The sequence below is a fragment of the Conger conger genome, chromosome 16 (genome assembly GCF_963514075.1).
Source record: "Conger conger chromosome 16, fConCon1.1, whole genome shotgun sequence".
NCBI classification, from domain to species: Eukaryota; Metazoa; Chordata; class Actinopteri; order Anguilliformes; family Congridae; genus Conger; species Conger conger.
The window spans coordinates 11,977,685-11,994,268 of NC_083775.1; the positions used below are offsets into that span (position 1 = coordinate 11,977,685).

General features: G+C 43.5%; 1 protein-coding gene across 2 annotated transcripts; it reads right to left on the bottom strand.

Moving 5' to 3' along the window:
• Nucleotides 1–1,633: 1,633 nt before the first annotated feature.
• Nucleotides 1,634–7,790, bottom strand: LOC133115292 (leucine-rich repeat-containing protein 3B-like). Of its 2 annotated transcripts, none has more exons than XM_061225135.1 (2): nt 7,732–7,790; nt 1,634–2,667 (listed from the first exon to the last, which is right to left on the bottom strand). In XM_061225135.1, exon 2 carries the CDS (start codon nt 2,562–2,564, stop codon nt 1,767–1,769), a length of 798 nt encoding a protein of 265 aa, XP_061081119.1. In that variant the 5' UTR covers nt 2,565–2,667; nt 7,732–7,790; the 3' UTR covers nt 1,634–1,766. The 2 variants fall into 2 exon arrangements, with proteins under 2 accessions (XP_061081119.1, XP_061081118.1); XM_061225134.1 differs by lacking the exon at nt 7,732–7,790 and adding an exon at nt 6,866–7,112.
• Nucleotides 7,791–16,584: the final 8,794 nt, after the last annotated feature.

Sequence of the window (16,584 nt, forward strand, 5' to 3'; positions counted from 1 at the left end):
AGTGTGTGTTGCGCGACAGGAAAATTACTGCAGCGTCCTCCCGTGCTTCTCCAGCCATGGCTCAGAGGACGTTCGCGTACAAGAAGCCCGTCGTTCCATCTTGAGCACTTAGACAAGCACACGGTTTTAAGAAAAGACCCATAAAAATCTTTTTTATTTTATCCGCGAGAATGGGGCAGACACATTATATATTTATTCGCTCTCAGAGCCAGCGGCTGGCAACACATTTGTGAACAGCGCTAAGAGCCAGAGAGAACAGAACTCCTAAGCCCTGTGACTCTCATACATTCAGGGGATGGTGAGTGCGGTGAAGCTATTTAGTGAATCTTGAGAACTTGGCAACCGCTTTGAAGGACTTGGCCCTGAGCTGATTAGTCATTACTTCTAAAGGCAAGCCTATTGTGGAGAACTAAATCTTTTTATTTCAACGGAGAACATCAAACATGACGACTCTTAAAACGTAAATGAAAAGTGAATGCGTTCTGATTAGTCACACAGGCAGCATGGGAAGGCCAAACTGGAAAGACTGGGTTTAGCTTGTGTATACACTGATGATGAAATCTGCTTCCAAACCATATCTATTTTTGTATTCTGAATAGCCAATATGTATTTCTAACTATTTATACTGCACTGACAGAAAGGGGATCTGATTTTGTATTGTTTTATTAATTTATTCATGTGAAATGTACAAGGAATACTGGACTCATAGCATCCAAACAAATCCAAGTCTAAAATGACATACATTAATAAATTAATTAGCTTTTATTATCAAGTTTGGTCTTGCCGCAATCATACAGATCAAAGACGGCACATGTTAATTCAGTTCTCATGCATGGCTTTAAGCGCACAGGTAATAGAATGACTTTACCTGTAAAAACGCCTCCCCCAAAACGTACGTGCCCTTATTGCTGTTCCTGCTTGCTTTCCGCATTGCTGCTTGTTCTCGTGAGGTCACGAGAGATGCATCATGGGAGAGTAGGTGCCATTAGATCGGAGGTTTTTAAGGGCCTTGCATTTGCACAGCGATGCTCGCCATGAGCGGACCACTCATGCGACTGGGGCTTTTAGTGGAGCTCTCCTGGATGAATTATTAAAGTGGACCTGACCACCCAGTACTTTGTGGGAGCTTGTTCATTTGTCACCTGGCTCCAGGCTTCCTGCGGCCTCGCTGAGGTAGCAGAGCAGTATCCCCTACATCTTGTGTTCAGTAAAGCATCTTTGTGACAGTTCGCTGTAAAAAACAGTTATACAAAATAAAATGATTAGATTTGATTCTGATTTGATTTGTTCCCCTGGATGTGGCTCAGGGCCCCATGTAGGTCGCCCCAAACCCTGGACCCTCCCTGGATGTGGCTCAGGGCCCCATGTAGGTCGCCCCAAACCCTGAACCCTCCCTGGATGTGGCTCAGGGCCCCATGTAGGTCGCCCCAAACCCTGAACCCTCCCTGGATGTGGCTCAGGGCCCCATGTAGGTCGCCCCAAACCCGGGACCCTCCCTGGATGTGGCTCAGGGCCCCATGTAGGTCGCCCCAAACCCTGGACCCTCCCTGGATGTGGCTCAGGGCCCCATGTAGGTCGCCCCAAACCCTGGACCTTCCCTGGACGTGGCTCAGGACCCCATGTAGATAGCCCCAAACCCGGGACCCTCCCTGGATGTGGTTCAGGGCCCCATGTAGATAGCCCCAAACCCGGGACCCTCCCTGGATGTGGCTCAGGGCCCCATGTAGGTAGCCCCAAACCCTGGACCCTCCCCCTCCGATTTGTCCTTACACCACAGTGCTGAGAGTGGATGACTGTTCTGACCTCCCCTGTCTGCCGGGTAGGGACTTGAGGTACTCCATATGTCGCCGAGCATCCTCCTGGTTGTGCCGGACGTAGTATATCAGGTAGGAGATGACCATGGCGAACCAGCCGAACATGGTGACCAGCATGGCCACGTCGGTGGTCTTCTTCACGGACACACAGAGGTCCGCACCGGCCGCCAGGAGGAAGGGCAGGCCCTGGACGGCCGCCTCGGCGGGCTCAGAGGTCTGGCAGACCACACCGGCCAGCGAGGTGGGCTCCAGGTCCAGCAGGGGCATGGCGCTCTGCAGGCTGCAGTCGCAGTGCCAGGGGTTGTGCGTGAGGTTGGCCTGTGAGCGTATCCCCTCAAAGGCCAGCGGGTTGAGGGCTATCAGCCTGTTGGAGGAGAGGTCGAGGAACTCCAGGGAGCCCGCCAGGCCTCGGAAGGCCCCCGGCTCCAGCTGGGCCAGCTCGTTGTGGGACAGGTCCAGCTCGCTCAGCAGGGTCAGCCCGAGGAAGGCGTCAGTAGGGATGGTGGTGAGGCGGTTGTAGTCCAGGTAGAGGTGACGGGTGTCGTTCGGGAGGTCCCGGGGCACGTGGGCCAGGTGCATGCTGCTGCAACGTACTTCCTGACCTCCGTCGGGACTCTCCGAGCAGTAGCAGCTCCTGGAGCAGTTGGCGGTTATGCGATGGACGCAGAAGGACATCAGGACCACGAGGCTGTGCAACAGCAAGCGCGCGGACGCTGAGTGGCGCAGGAGCCAGTTGCCTGGCAGCGTCATTATGGGATACGGGCATTCCCCCTTGGAGGACCAAACTCCTGACCATCAGAGTGAGGGGCGAGGCATGGGTGAGGGCGTCTTCACCGCCCAGTCTGGATGACAACTGGAGAAGGGAGGAGGACAACCTGTGATTGGTACAGTACAAATTACATCCTTCAGCTTCAGGCTAACTCTATCTTTGTGAATAAGGATAAAAGCATCTAAAGAGCCACATTTACAGAAGGCAACTGGCTGAGCTAATTGCTGAACAGTGTCTATCTCTACATTCTCAAGGTATACCCTGCAAACAAATGTTGGCTGTATCCAGTTGTTAGGCCAAGAGCCATGCAGGTTCCAGAGGATGAACCACATATCCTCTGTGAACACATTATCGTTGTCCTAATTCAGCACAGAGCTATAGCAAATTAAAATGAACCCAGTCTTGATTCAGCATGTCAGGGGATCTGTGCTGAATATTTTGGTCACGGATACTCCCAACAGAAAAAATAGCAGTCATATTAAGACCATGGATGTCTTTTTTTCCTTCAGCCTCCACATGCTCAGAAGAAAGGGCTTCCAAAAGGCCCCTCTGCGTCTCCATATAAGAACCCTATCTAGCTAGTGCAAGGGTTCTTAGTTGGGCGAAATGGTTAAATCTGAGGTGCGTTCAAGACAGCAAACGGTCACGGCAAACTATGTTTGCAGCAAACAGTTTCTGTTGAACGATTTATGAACATTCCATTTAGTTTGCCACCAACATGTTTCAAATGGATGCGACTTAGATTAAACAATGCCAGCTAGCTGATTCGTTGCTTATCTGCGATTTCTTTTTCAAGGTAAGAACAAATATTACATTGATTAAGTGTATTATAACCACCAAATAATTCTCTACTTTTCTTCCCTCCGCGTTTTGCCCATCGGCAGCACCTTTTAAAAATAGTTAGCTAACATTCTGGCGAACAGAGAAAGGTTTGAATATGTCTGCTGAACACAGACACAAAGTGCAAGCAAAAATATTAGGTTGCCTCAAAACCTGATTAGGGATATGCACATTCCAGATGCTTCCTTAATATAGGCAACCATTCCTTATGGAAAGAAAAGTTTGCATTTGTGAAAAATGAGGTCTGACTACAGGGGAATCACTTACCAGGATTACAAGAGAAATCAATTTCAAAGAAGCACTTAATATTGAACAGTGGGGGGATTGCCCGAGCCGAGGACGTAGTAAGACTGATTATAATTTGCCAGCTAGAGGAATGCCAGGGAACAACATTTCATTAAAATTAGCACTGGGATGGGGCTATCAATCCAAGACATAACTGCAGTGACATTAAAACCTCCACAACAACAATGCCTTCAAGCCTATCAGAAGAACATGGTAGGTGCATCCGAAATGTTGCATCAGACAACACAAGGAAAGACTTGTGTGCCTGGTCAATGCAGCATGGGATTATTGGGGAATTTAAGAGATTTGAGGCTATTACAGCATGTCAGGATGTTTTTGAAGAATGGGGTTCCCATGACAGAAATAGTAGAAAGGGAAAGAGAAAGAAACAAATCAAGTGGAGAGAAAACAGGAGGAGAAAAGAGAACAATGTATTTTGGGCGGACGCATGTGCTAGATCACAGATCAGCAACATAAAAACCAGAATTATGTCTTCAGTACAAACAATCTGGTAATTTCAAGAGGTGAAGTAAAGCTTTTGCACAGAGTGTTCAGATTAATAAACATAGTGACGTGAATGATGATGAACACAAAAAAACTATGTGAGAGAAGGAGACTGGATCTGTATGTGATTCTGTGATAAACTCCGGTTTTGGTCACAGTGACATTAATTTTACAAGTGTCTCAAGCCCATTTCCTTGCTCTCTTCCAGAACAGCTTGCTGCTGTCTAGAGTATACACAGGGAAATTTACACCGGAGAAAATGTCAGAGTTAAGCAATAACTCATGACAGGCAGTGGTATATAGACATTTTATTACAGCTAAGGGGCTTTGTTCGGCCCAACACGCAGCGGAGAGTTGCAACCCCCATAGCTGTGATAAAATTTGTGTAATATATACAATTAAATTTAGACAAATTTAACAAATTCAGTGTTGCGTGACAATGAAAAACTGCTGACAACTAGGGTTGACAACCCCTGATTTAGCCTACACCCTGGTGTAAAATCCAGCTATGACCAGCTCGAAATTACCAGCTGTTTCAGAACCTAGCTAGAGCTGTTTTTTTCAGCAGGGCATGCACAATGATGGCCTTTAACTAACCAGCTACTATGACATCATTGCATTTCTGAGTGTTACATTAATTAAACTCTCCATAGTTTTGCAAGTTAGCCTTGTAATTTAGCTGAGTAAAATGTTCTACACCCTACACAAGGCTGATTTCTGTGATTGAAAAAAGTCCTTGAGGTTCTATGAGTTACCAAATCTCCCCAGCTAGCACAATGATTTACTGAAACAGCTTGCAGTCAGGTCATGGTAAATGTTTTAGCAGCCTCCTTCTTAACCAATTCAGACTGCAACTATTATCAAAACAACTTATACTGTTCTTTTCCATGAAAGCACAATGCACATTCTTGACATTCCAAACCCTTGTTTAGCTAGCTAGGCTACACACAAGATGGAGGGGCAATGAGGCACAGGGGCTTGAGTATCGGGGAGGCAGACGAAATCGAGCGGAGAGATTTCACAGACAACAGCAGGGATGTTGCAAGGGTCCTGATGGCGGCGTTCAGTCCCATTGGCCACCCACAGTAAAGGCACTCATTGGAGTGATACTGGCTAATGGAGGGCCTCTTCCCCCTCCATTCCTGTCACCTTAGCCACCTCAATGAGCCGTGGGTTTCAGTCCATGCTGGGAAAAGTCATTCTGAGACTGCAAAGGCTCTGCCAGAGTCTGTGCAGTTAATAGGCAGGGCAGCCTCGTGGCAGGCTGTTCGAGTAGCGACAGTAGAGTTGCTGATCCAAACCCCTGGGTCGGCATATTGGGATGTTGACCTGCACCTGGAGAGATGAATTCGGGTTCATAAATGGAAAAAAAAAAAGAACCCTGCTGTAGGGTCCTTGAGCAAGGCCCTTAACCCAAAAACCGCTCCAGGGGCTTTACCCCTGTTCTCTCTCTGGGAGAGCACGCATGCTGGGAACAGTGCAGAGCCCACTGGAGACCGGAGAGAGGTTTAGAGAGTGCTAGGCTCACATGCATGCAGGGATCATTGCTTTCCGGGCCCAAAGCTCTTCAGCTCAGCAGACTCTGTGATGTTTGAAGCTGCACAGAAGAGAGAATTGAGCCACCCAAAAGCATTTGGCAAAAGGGATTAAAACGAGGGATTATATTAGCGGCTCTCTTAATATGATTATGAATGAGGTCCACAGTCCTCGCATTTAGGAAAGCTATACATATAGAAATATTAAACACAGCCAACCATTCTTTAACACACTAGCAATGATCACTTTCATAATGTTGCGGCAATAGCAGCAATGCAGAGCATTGTGCGCAGGTTATATATGTGCAAAGTTGCAGGGAACACAGTCACGAAGCACTACGAGTTAAATCATGGATACAGTCGATCGATTTTTCTCCCCTCTTAGTCGGAGGTAGTTCCCAAGACAGTAGAGCATGGGGCTTCTGTTATAGCAATCCTCTGTCCCCTTTGACTTATATTACTGCTTTTCAGGACTGTGAAAGTTGAGGATGGAGGGCAATCAATTGGTGTTTTCAAGAGCCGCACATAAAAGCCGATATAGGGAGCGTATTTAATTACATTGGCTGTAAAAATGTCATGCTTAATGCTTGAAGCACATTAACCAAATATATTCATTAATACTCCCGTGCCTCAAAATTATGCATGCAAAGGTCAAGAAGATCTTAAGTAGGATTAGTATTAACCCTGCACAACTAGACTGTAGCCTACTTGCACCCACACGGCTTTTCAAGGTCGATAAAGTCAATCCTTCCAAGGAGCAATGAAATTACTGAAGATGTTTGACGTCTATATTACCCATGTCACAACATAGGATTTGCAGCTCGGCTGATTTTGATTATGATTTTTTGTAGACATTCGATCCGACAAGGCCAAACCGTGTGGCGCTAGATTAAACATTATAAATTAGCCTACCTCGTTTTAATATATTTAATATAATATTATGTCATGTTATTATTATATTATAAAATGTTATTGTACAGCGGGTTTTCGCCTAAAACAACAGCAAGAACGTGAATGTGGTTGTCATGAAATTTGTTAAGACTGCCTTGCATTTTTATTAATATCGGCTACACATTACATCGGCAACAGTAAAGTGAAGTTTGCGCGTTCCTCCTTACCCGAAATGCACTGCGTCAGGGTAGTTAGCTTTCCCGAATGTCTATCCGATGCAATTGAATTAACTCCCTCTTCCAGTAAATCCTCATTAAACAGTAAAAAAAACAAAAAAAAAACACTTATTTTCGGTGTTCGATAGAGTTGTAGACGCAAATTTTTTTCGTTTGCAGAAGCTTGATCCGGTGACATAAAGATGCCTTGGATACACTCTTGCCAAACATGTCTATTGGTCTTACGACCATATTTACTTGTATCTCACGTTATCTCATCTAATGCAATATTTTCCAAAACAATTTCAAAAATGAATAAATGTAGCTTTCTTCTATGAGAAATAAAGTAGGTTCCTCCCAATTATTCTCTTACGCGAGTCTTCGCATTTAGGATGGCTTCAACTTGCATTTTAATTTAATGTCATTAGCGTGTTGGAGAAGGAAAACGAATTAGGAAAGCATTCGACGAGGAGAGATGGACCAAGGCGGTATTTCCCGTAGCCTTGTGCTCTGTCGCTCCTGAAGATCTGAGCAGCTGCCGTGCGTGTTGTCTCAACTTTCAACCCTCAAAAATGATAATATCCCAACAGCACAGTAAGCGCATTACGTAGCGGAACTGGTCGCTCTCTCCTGTCCCTTGTTTCCAAGAATATGGAATAATCTGTTGTCCACTATTGCGATCATGCAAGTTGCGTCAACCAGCTTGACATTGTTCATCCAACGATGTGGGATCGTGTAGACCGTTTTCTACATTTGCATAGGGTTAGTAGAAAAGGAAGCTATGTCCGAAAATAAGAAAAACAGCTGTTAGTAGCATTTCCCGGCCAAAATCAATCTACTGGTAAACTAACATCGTGCATAGACTATTGCCTTCTCACCCTTGGGGGCTGTAGACTAATGCAACCGAACAAAACTGAACAAAACTGTTTGTTTGTCGATAGCGTTACGCGTAGTCCATTAGCAAAGCGCAGTTAATCACTTCGTGTAATAATGTACTCCGTTTAAATTGTGGACATGCAAGTCTTGTTAGATCTCTTGCGCTCTTGATTATTGTGAAATATTGTGTCTTGGATTTGAAGGTCAGTTGGTGCAAAGTTCAATCTACGTGATTTGTGAATCGCTGAGTCAATACGGCAGATCAATGTAGCCTACTGTTCTGTCCACTCAGGGTTATTGCTTTGTGGATACTTATAGGGACCTGCACCTTCTTCTTCTTCTTCTTCTTCTTCTTCCTCTTCTTCTTCTTCTTTTTTTTTCTTTTTACCACTGACGCTCCCTATTACTCGCGTATGCAGGCCAACGCTTATTTTGATTAAGGCGTAGTGCTTATGGGTAGGATAGGTGCAGCCTATTGAGACTGTCCCGAGAGCATCCCAAACAGTTGACTACTACGGTTGAGACATTGAACAATACATAAAAAAGACAATATTTTGTTCAAATTGATATAAAACAAAGTGCAATTATTTGCAGACCGACCATCCAGAACCTTAGGTGATTGGATGCTGAACGACTAATTTGAAATATTGTCTCATTGTTTGACTGAAACGTCTGATCTGTGTACATGGCTACTAGTTTATGTAGATGCTACATGCTGTTCACAGGAAATACTGCTATGTGCAATAGAGCTAACCTGTCATGTAAATCATAAAACCTAATCCAGCGTGTCACAGTCTGAGATAACCCTGGTGCACTGGCGATGCAGGGTAATTGGAGGAAAAGTACTTTATCCTTAAACAGAAGTGAGAACATCAGAAACAGTTAGTCAGACCCAACCAAACTCCAAGAAAACTAACCCAGGATAGCATTATCTGAAATTGTAAAGCAAAGCTCCTAATGATTTCGGAATTTACCCTCAAAATGGCAGTTCTTTAATTAACTGCTACTAAAAATTCTGAAGACTGTCTGCCCAAACTGAATAAAACCTCTATCCTTAAACATTTTTTTAATTTATTTTTAAACCAATACTTGTTCAAGAGAATTATTTTTAAAATGGTTCTTTTTTATGTGCAAACACATATTAGAGCCCACAGGAGCAGTTCTGATAGGGACTGTCAAACACACCACACCACAACTGTGAAACACACCACAATTCCACAGAATATGTGTGTAACAAACATAATGATGTTCGCCAGTTGCACCAGAACATCGATATCTTCAGTTATCGGGACGGTCTATACCCTTAGTCGTAAAGTAAATTACATGAACCAAACATTGGATGGTGAGTTATATTGACCTTTTGGTAATTAAGGTCTAATATGCACCATCCATAACCACAGTGGCACAACAACAAATAGAGCAGTGCAAGTAGTTACACTGTTTGTATTTGTTTATTTGCTGCATAAAAAAAGACAATAAAGACATCACAAAACAACAAAGACATCCGCTGGAAAGGTAATAAAACCCAAACGGGCTTATGAAAATACCTCACCGGAAAATACATTTATATGATGTGTACCATAGAAACAAAAAACAAAAGAACAAAGCAAGTGAATAGTTTGTGTGTGTGTGTGTGTGTGTGGAGGAGGCTTTTGAGTTGATTGATTCATCAGGCTGGCCCCCAGTCTGTGCTTAAAGATGAAAAGGGATGACTTTTTGGCAACAAACACTTCTTAAAGTGAAAGCCATCTCCTATGTTAAAACATTATACTTTCAATGTTTACTTCCGGCAATATGCTCATTTCCACAAACTGCATGTAGTTTGGACTTGGGTGAGGTAAGATACTCACAGTCTGAAACTGTGCTTTACCACTTTCAGTTCTACACAGGAAATTAAATGGCTACACTTAAATGATTTTGATTCTTCAAATGTGTCTGGCAGGCATTCATGCTTTGTAAGGATGGGTCTGTAGGTTTCTTGGGAAATCTGATACGGAATTAAAGTATCTCAGAATTTGAAAGAGAAAGCATAAAATGGGATTATGTTTCCATTAGCAGCAAACCAAGAGGAGGCTATTGAAGCCCAGGGCCCTTGTGAGCTTTGTGAGAATCTGGTTTGATAAGCCTGGCCTCGCAGCTATAGATTCTACATTTTTCTCGGATTTCCTTAAATTAGATTGTCCACAGTACAGGTTTGGTTTGTTCTATGCTTGCTCTTGTCCAGTGGTTCCCAAACTCTGGAGTAGCCCTGTGTATGCTGGTTTTTGTTCCAACCACAATTGCCATCCAATAATTTTAAAAAAGCGGTTCATTGGTCTTAATTAAGTGCTTTTCATGTTTAGAGGGATTGATTTGCCCTCTTAAATCACATTCTGTCTGATGGCTATGCATACCAAAATATGCATTCATTCTGCAGAAACATTATCTAAAATGTGGTCAATTATTTTCAATTGATCACTGCTTTTAACTGGAGTGAATCAGCAGGCTCCTAACTGATGAAATTGTGGACACCTGGCCACCAGAACTAACCATTTTGGAAGATAATTAAGAATTTAAAGGCAAACCTGCATTGTCTTTAAGGAAAAAGACTATCACATTCGAATTCGAACTACCGAATTATGAGCCTATTAACCTCAGTCTTTTATTTGTTACCTCTTCTTGTGTAATTGTTCACAAGATGGTGCAATAAGCACAATGTGAACATTGTAGTTTTATTCTTGTGCAAAGATAATTCTGGCATAATGTGGTTTAAGGTAAATAATATCCTTCTAAGGATGAAAAGTACCTAATTAAGAATAACAACTTGTTAAAATGCTTGGATCTCAATCGTAGTTGGAACGAAAACCTGCATACACATGGGTACCACTGCTAAAGTCTGTCTGAAGGAAATTAATCCAGAGGTGGCTGTTCCATAGGTGGTGTTCCACCCTCACCCCATTCTTACAGTAGCACAGAGAAAATAAGAACTTGAGCCCAAAAGAGTCCTCTTAAAATAGGGGTGGGTAGGGGAGGGCCAAATGTATTTCTGAACTTTATCATTATTTGAAAAACTTTATCATTATTTAGCCGTTTTTTCAATGTGAAATATTAGCTCCCATATGAAATGTATACCTCTTGTTGAATAGTGAACAGGCATTTTCATATACAGCTAACCAGTAATTGGTGAGAAAATGCCTGATTTAAGATTACAACACAGATTAGAATTCAGGAGATTTTGGCAATGAGTGGGTGAACTTGACAAACAACAGGAGTGGTCTGTACTGCAGAATCAGAGGATAGATAGATAGATAGATACTTTATTCATCCCGAGGGAAATTTTAGGCATCCAGTAGCTTATACATACACACATATACACACATATCTCACACACATAAAGATCAAAATCACTCACAGAAAAGTAAGAAGTAAAGAGCATGTGAAGTGATTACAAAGGCCTAGTAGGGACTGGCCCTGTGATATACTGACCATGATGGTGCTATGGTAGATTGTGTGTAATGATGGTAGTGCAAAAGTACAAAGTAAACAGTAAACAGTGCAGGGATTTACTCAGTGCAAGTTGTGCTTGTGGGCGGCACGGATGGTTTGAATCCCCGTCGGCCGGTGTGGAGTTTGCATGTTCTCCCTGTGCTTGCGTGGGTTTCCTTCGGGTACGCCGGTTTCCTCCCACAGTCCAAAGACATGCAGGTTAGGCTGATTGGAGAGTCTAAATTGCCCATAGGTATGAGTGTATGCGTGTATGAGTGTGTGAGTGAATGGTGTGTGTGCCCTGTGATGGACTGGCGACCTGTCCAGGGTGTATTCCTGCCTTTCGCCCAATGTATGCTGGGATAGGCTCCAGCCCCCCTGCGACCCTGTTCAGGATAAGCGGGTTAAGTTAATGGATGGATAGATGGATGGATGTTGTGCTTGTTGTTAAGTATGACTACGGGCATACAATGAGTGTGAACATAAAATAATTGCTTAACAAAGAATAATAATATCATTTAAGCATAAAAGAGCTTCAGAAGGTCAATTAAAATTATAAAGGTACAGCATGTAGAAAAGATAGATAGATGGATACTTTATTCATCCCGAGGGATATTTTAGAATTTTAGAAAAGTCAACAGGGGTAAAAGTGAGCTGGAACTGAAGCACTATGTATGTTTTCAAACAGGGAACGGTTGCATGGGTCATCCTCTTTTTAAACTAAATATAAATACTCAATCTGGGGCTGGGATTGCCCTAATTTGGAATGTCCAAATACCTGCGACCACTGCCGCTTTCATCTGCGAACCTCACTGCTAATTTGAGGGGGTGTAGACATCCCAGGTTCTCTTCTGAAACAAGTGGTGTCACCACCAGCCTGCTTCTTTTCACGCCGCGCACTATAGCTACGCTCGCAGAGAACTGGAGGAAGAGCCACCATGCGGTCCGCTGGTGTCCAACTGACAAGCAGTGGGGCCACTAGAGAGAACCGTTCCATACCCTCGGTGATGCGATCTCCAATCGCCTATCTTCTTATGGAGCTACCGGCCACAGGTGGCTCTGACACATAGGCCATCCTCTCAGGACCCAGCAGATATTTTCCAGCCATATGGCGCCACCCACTGGTCAGTTGTGAAATTGTATATGAAGGTTTTAAGGTGCAGGGCGGCATGATGGTGCAGTGGGTAGTGGTGTCACCACAGCAAGAAGACACTTGTGTACGGCTTGAGAGTCAGCCACCCGACGGGGTGTCACATCTTGTTGAAAATGTCATATTTTAGCTGAAGTGTGACTCCATTTTGGAGTCCTAAAGCAAGTAAAAGTTGCCAGCTCTGAGAAAACAGTTGGGACTGGGGGGACTATCTATAAAAAGGGATGTAATTCCTCCACAGATCACCCAAACCCTCAAATTAAAGGTGACAGTCTTGAACTTTAACCTCATAATCATTGTTTCATTTAATATCCAATGGGCTGGAGTACAGAGCCAAAAGAACAGAAGGTGGTCCACTGTCCAAATAATTACGGACTGCACTGTACGTTTTATCTTGATTTTGCTCTGTACTCCACAATTTTGGATTTGTATTCAAACAGATTCTCAGCTTTTATTAAAGCGTATATTTTATACATTCTGGTTACATGTAGAAATTACTGCACTTTTTCTTTGTAGTCCCACTTTGTATACATATACAGTCAGTGAGCACTTTATTAGGTATCTATTGGACTTATTTTTTAGATTTAGTCGTCTGGAGAAGTAGCCTATCCACTTAGAGGTTTGACATGTTGTGCTGTTCTGCATGCCATTGTTGTAATGTGTGGTTATTTCTGTTACTGTCACCTTCCTGTTAGCTCTGACCAGTCTGGTTCTTCTCAGTCATAACCTCTCTCATTAACAAGGCATATCTGAACTTTGTGTTTTTCGCACCATTCTCTGCAAACTCTAGAGACTGCTGTGCATGAAGATCCCAGGCGATCAGCAGTTTCAGATTTCAAAGTCACTTAGATCATATTTTTCCCCATTCCGATGGTTGATGTGAACATTAAGTGAAGCTCCTGACCTGTATCTGCATGATTTTATGCATCGTGCTGCGGCCACACGATTGGCTGATTAGCTGATTTGATAGAATAAGTGGGTGTTCCTAATAAAGTGTATATAATGTCATCTTTGGTAGACGGCTTTGGTATATTTGTGTGTGTGCAGGTATGCCTGCATATATATGTATTTTAATTGAAACATATAAAGACAAATATGCATGACACATTTTGAAACCGGGCTTTACCTTTTTTATGAACTCCTGTATCAGCTATAGTTTACCAGTTCATTCTCCCAACAATGCAATACTGCCTTCTAGTGGTTTGCAAAGGTCATTGCAGATTCACAATTTCTAATGATCCATGGGCAGCTCTTCAGGTGGCTCATTCTGGTGCACAGGCTTCCTGTGAAGGGGAAGAAGAAGGGATGAATCGTCCGTCTCGGTTTAAAAACTGGTGGAACGGGGGGAAGGCATGTCCGGGCGGCACGGCACTCAACAACCCTTCAAACTTCAAAGTATGACTCAATCAGGACAGCGTTGTTCTCTCAGCTGGCGAGCGTAGCGCTTTGACATGCATGACGTGTGTTTAATGTAATATGCGTCACGCAAAACTGATTCCAAAAACTATTTCCTCATCAGAAGAGAGAGTGGTTGCTTCGGCTTTTTTTGCTTGTGCTTATCCGAGTGGTCTGAGCATAAAAAATGAGATTGTAAATTGTAAATGTAAAATGAGATTGGCCTAGGAGCTGGACTCGCCCTCGCTCCAGTGGCCCAACACCCCAGTGTCAGTGGTGTTCCAGTGACTCCGTGTTCCGGATCTCTGCTTCCACGATTCCAGCTTCTCTCGCGCTCCCGCAGAGTCTTTTCTGTGCTGCGGTTACCCCGTGCTGTCTGATGCCCACTGCTTACGGAGCGCTGAATTAAATGGGAGTACTCAGGATGTGAGTAGGCGGCGTAGTGGTTAAGGTGCATGACTGGGACCCGCAAGGTTGGTGGTTCGATCCCCGGTGTAGCCACAATAAGATCCGCACGGCCGTTGGGCCCTTAACCCTGCATTGCTCCAGGGGAGGATTGTCTCCTGCTGAGTCTAATCAACTGTATGTCGCTCTGGATAAAAGCATCTGCCAAATGCCATTAATGTAATGTAATGTGAGTTGGAACGAGCCCTTGAGTGAATGAAAACGCTGGCTGTACATCACCCAGACTGTGACTGAGAGGTGTCCTCCTTTCACTGTAACGCTCTTTGAGGTCGAGATTGTGAAATGAAAGGCACTATATAATGCAACGGATTTCCATTCGGTTTTCAGTTTGGCACTTATTTTAGACCTTGATTTAGTCCATGTGGATTTCTGCTGTTTTCATATTCTTCCACTCACACTGGATCTGGATATTGGGGGAATTCTCTGGCAAGTTCTGACTTACTGGTCTCCCTCTCTCTCCCTTTCTCTAAACGTAGTTTGAACTACATTTTCTGAATAAGTGCATTTTCCGCAAGCTACATTTCTCACATACCCTACGGTAGCTTTACTGCAGTTCAGCTTCCTTTAATATGAAGTAATTGGTAGTTTGTACAACTAGGCTTTAGAGTAGTTTCCCTAAAACTGCTTATATTTCTTCAATAAGAGTGCTATGCTGCCCCAAGGCTGCCACTGCACCAGCAGGTGTGTCCACAGACCCAGCCCAGTGATTCGCCTGTACGGGCCATAATGCAGATGAGCACCGACGTCTCCCTCCCACATTACTGTACTGTTAAGTGCAACACAATGCGATATATTGTACATGCAATGCAGGGCTTTATTTGAAAATGTAATATACAACTGGTATTTTTCATAACAGTATATTGCTATATCTTACAGCTGCAACGCTCGCATATTTGACCGTATATTGTGATGTCTTGATGGTATATTTCATTTTGTTTTCTGGTGTATTCCATTTCCCTAAAGGCAGTGGTAGATGAGAGCTTTTCAAACCTGTGAAGGGCTGGGTCTTGGGTTTGAGTCTGCTGGGTGCATGGACGGCTCATTTCAGTGTTCAGTTATACGTTTTACCAGGTACCTGAGGCCCACTTGTCTGGAGTGCTGACGCCCTGGCAGTTGTGGATCAGTGATATCTATATCTAATGAAATACTGCCCGGAGCATGCAGTCCGTCATAGGAATAGGAATGTACACTCAGTGAGCACTTTATTATGTATTTATTCGACCTATTTTTAAGACTTAAGTCTTCTGCTGCTGTTGGCTATCCACTTGGAGGTTTGATGTGTTGTGTGTTCAGAGATGCTCTTCTGCATACCACTGTTGTAATGTGTGGTTATTTGCGTTACTGTCACCTTCCTGTCAGCTTCGACCAGTTTGGCCCTCCTCTCTCATTAACAAGGCGTTTCTGCCAGCATAACTGCTGCTCGCTGGATGTTTTTGTTTTTTGCACCGTGAAAATCCCAGGAGATCAGCAGTTCCAACCACCCTGTTTGGCACCAACAATCAGTCCACAGTCAAAGTCTGAAAAACAGCTGAACCTCTTGACCACGTCTGCATGCTTTTATGCATTTTGTTGCTGTCACATGATTGGCTGATTAAATATTTGCATTAACAAGTCTGTGTGCAGGTCTACCTAATAAAGTGCTCACTGAGTGTATACAGATAAAAAGCTATGGGGATGAATTCCATCACACAGGAAGTGTAATAGTGCAATGGTTTCCCTCACTGTTCATTTGTCTTTGGTCAGATGCCTAGGCTGGTGCGCCAGTGGAATACATTTGGGCAGTTACCAGATGAGGGTGCAAAGATTTTTTCGCTGGAGCATTTTTTGGGAAATAAAAACATCTATATCTTTGTCTGTCTGCTAGGGGAGAAAAATCAGAACTTGGAAAATGAAAGAAATTTTTTTTTTAAATGCAGCATAGAATGAACCTCAAAATATGAGCGGAATAATTTTTAATTGGCTGTCGAACATGAATTGAGTCCAATGGGGAGATAAGCTTTTTGAGTGAAAATATAGGTACCACTAGGGGGCTACGTCATATCAGTTGGCAAACTCCCGATGGCCCTGGTGTAAAGGTCTCATATTTGGACATTTTCAAAATTATTTTGGAAATATTGACAGTGTTCTACATTTATACAAACTACTATCAACTTTGTTTTAGATGATTTTATTTTATTCTTACCCAGCTCCTAACAGCAAATTTTCCATTACCTTTACCCACCAGAGTGCACGTTGAGATGACAATTTTGCTTGGCAGCCATCAGATGGCACCGAAGTTGCACAGTTAAAAAGATGGTAAGAAGACTTCCTTTTGCACTGAAATATTCACATATGTGTGAGATTTACTCCATTACAATTCACTGATAGTCACACGCATGTT

Coding starts and splice junctions, on each gene's coding strand:
- LOC133115292 (XM_061225135.1), bottom strand. CDS start 2,564: ATGACGCTGCCAGGCAACTGGCTCCTGCGCCACTCAGCGTCCGCGCGC.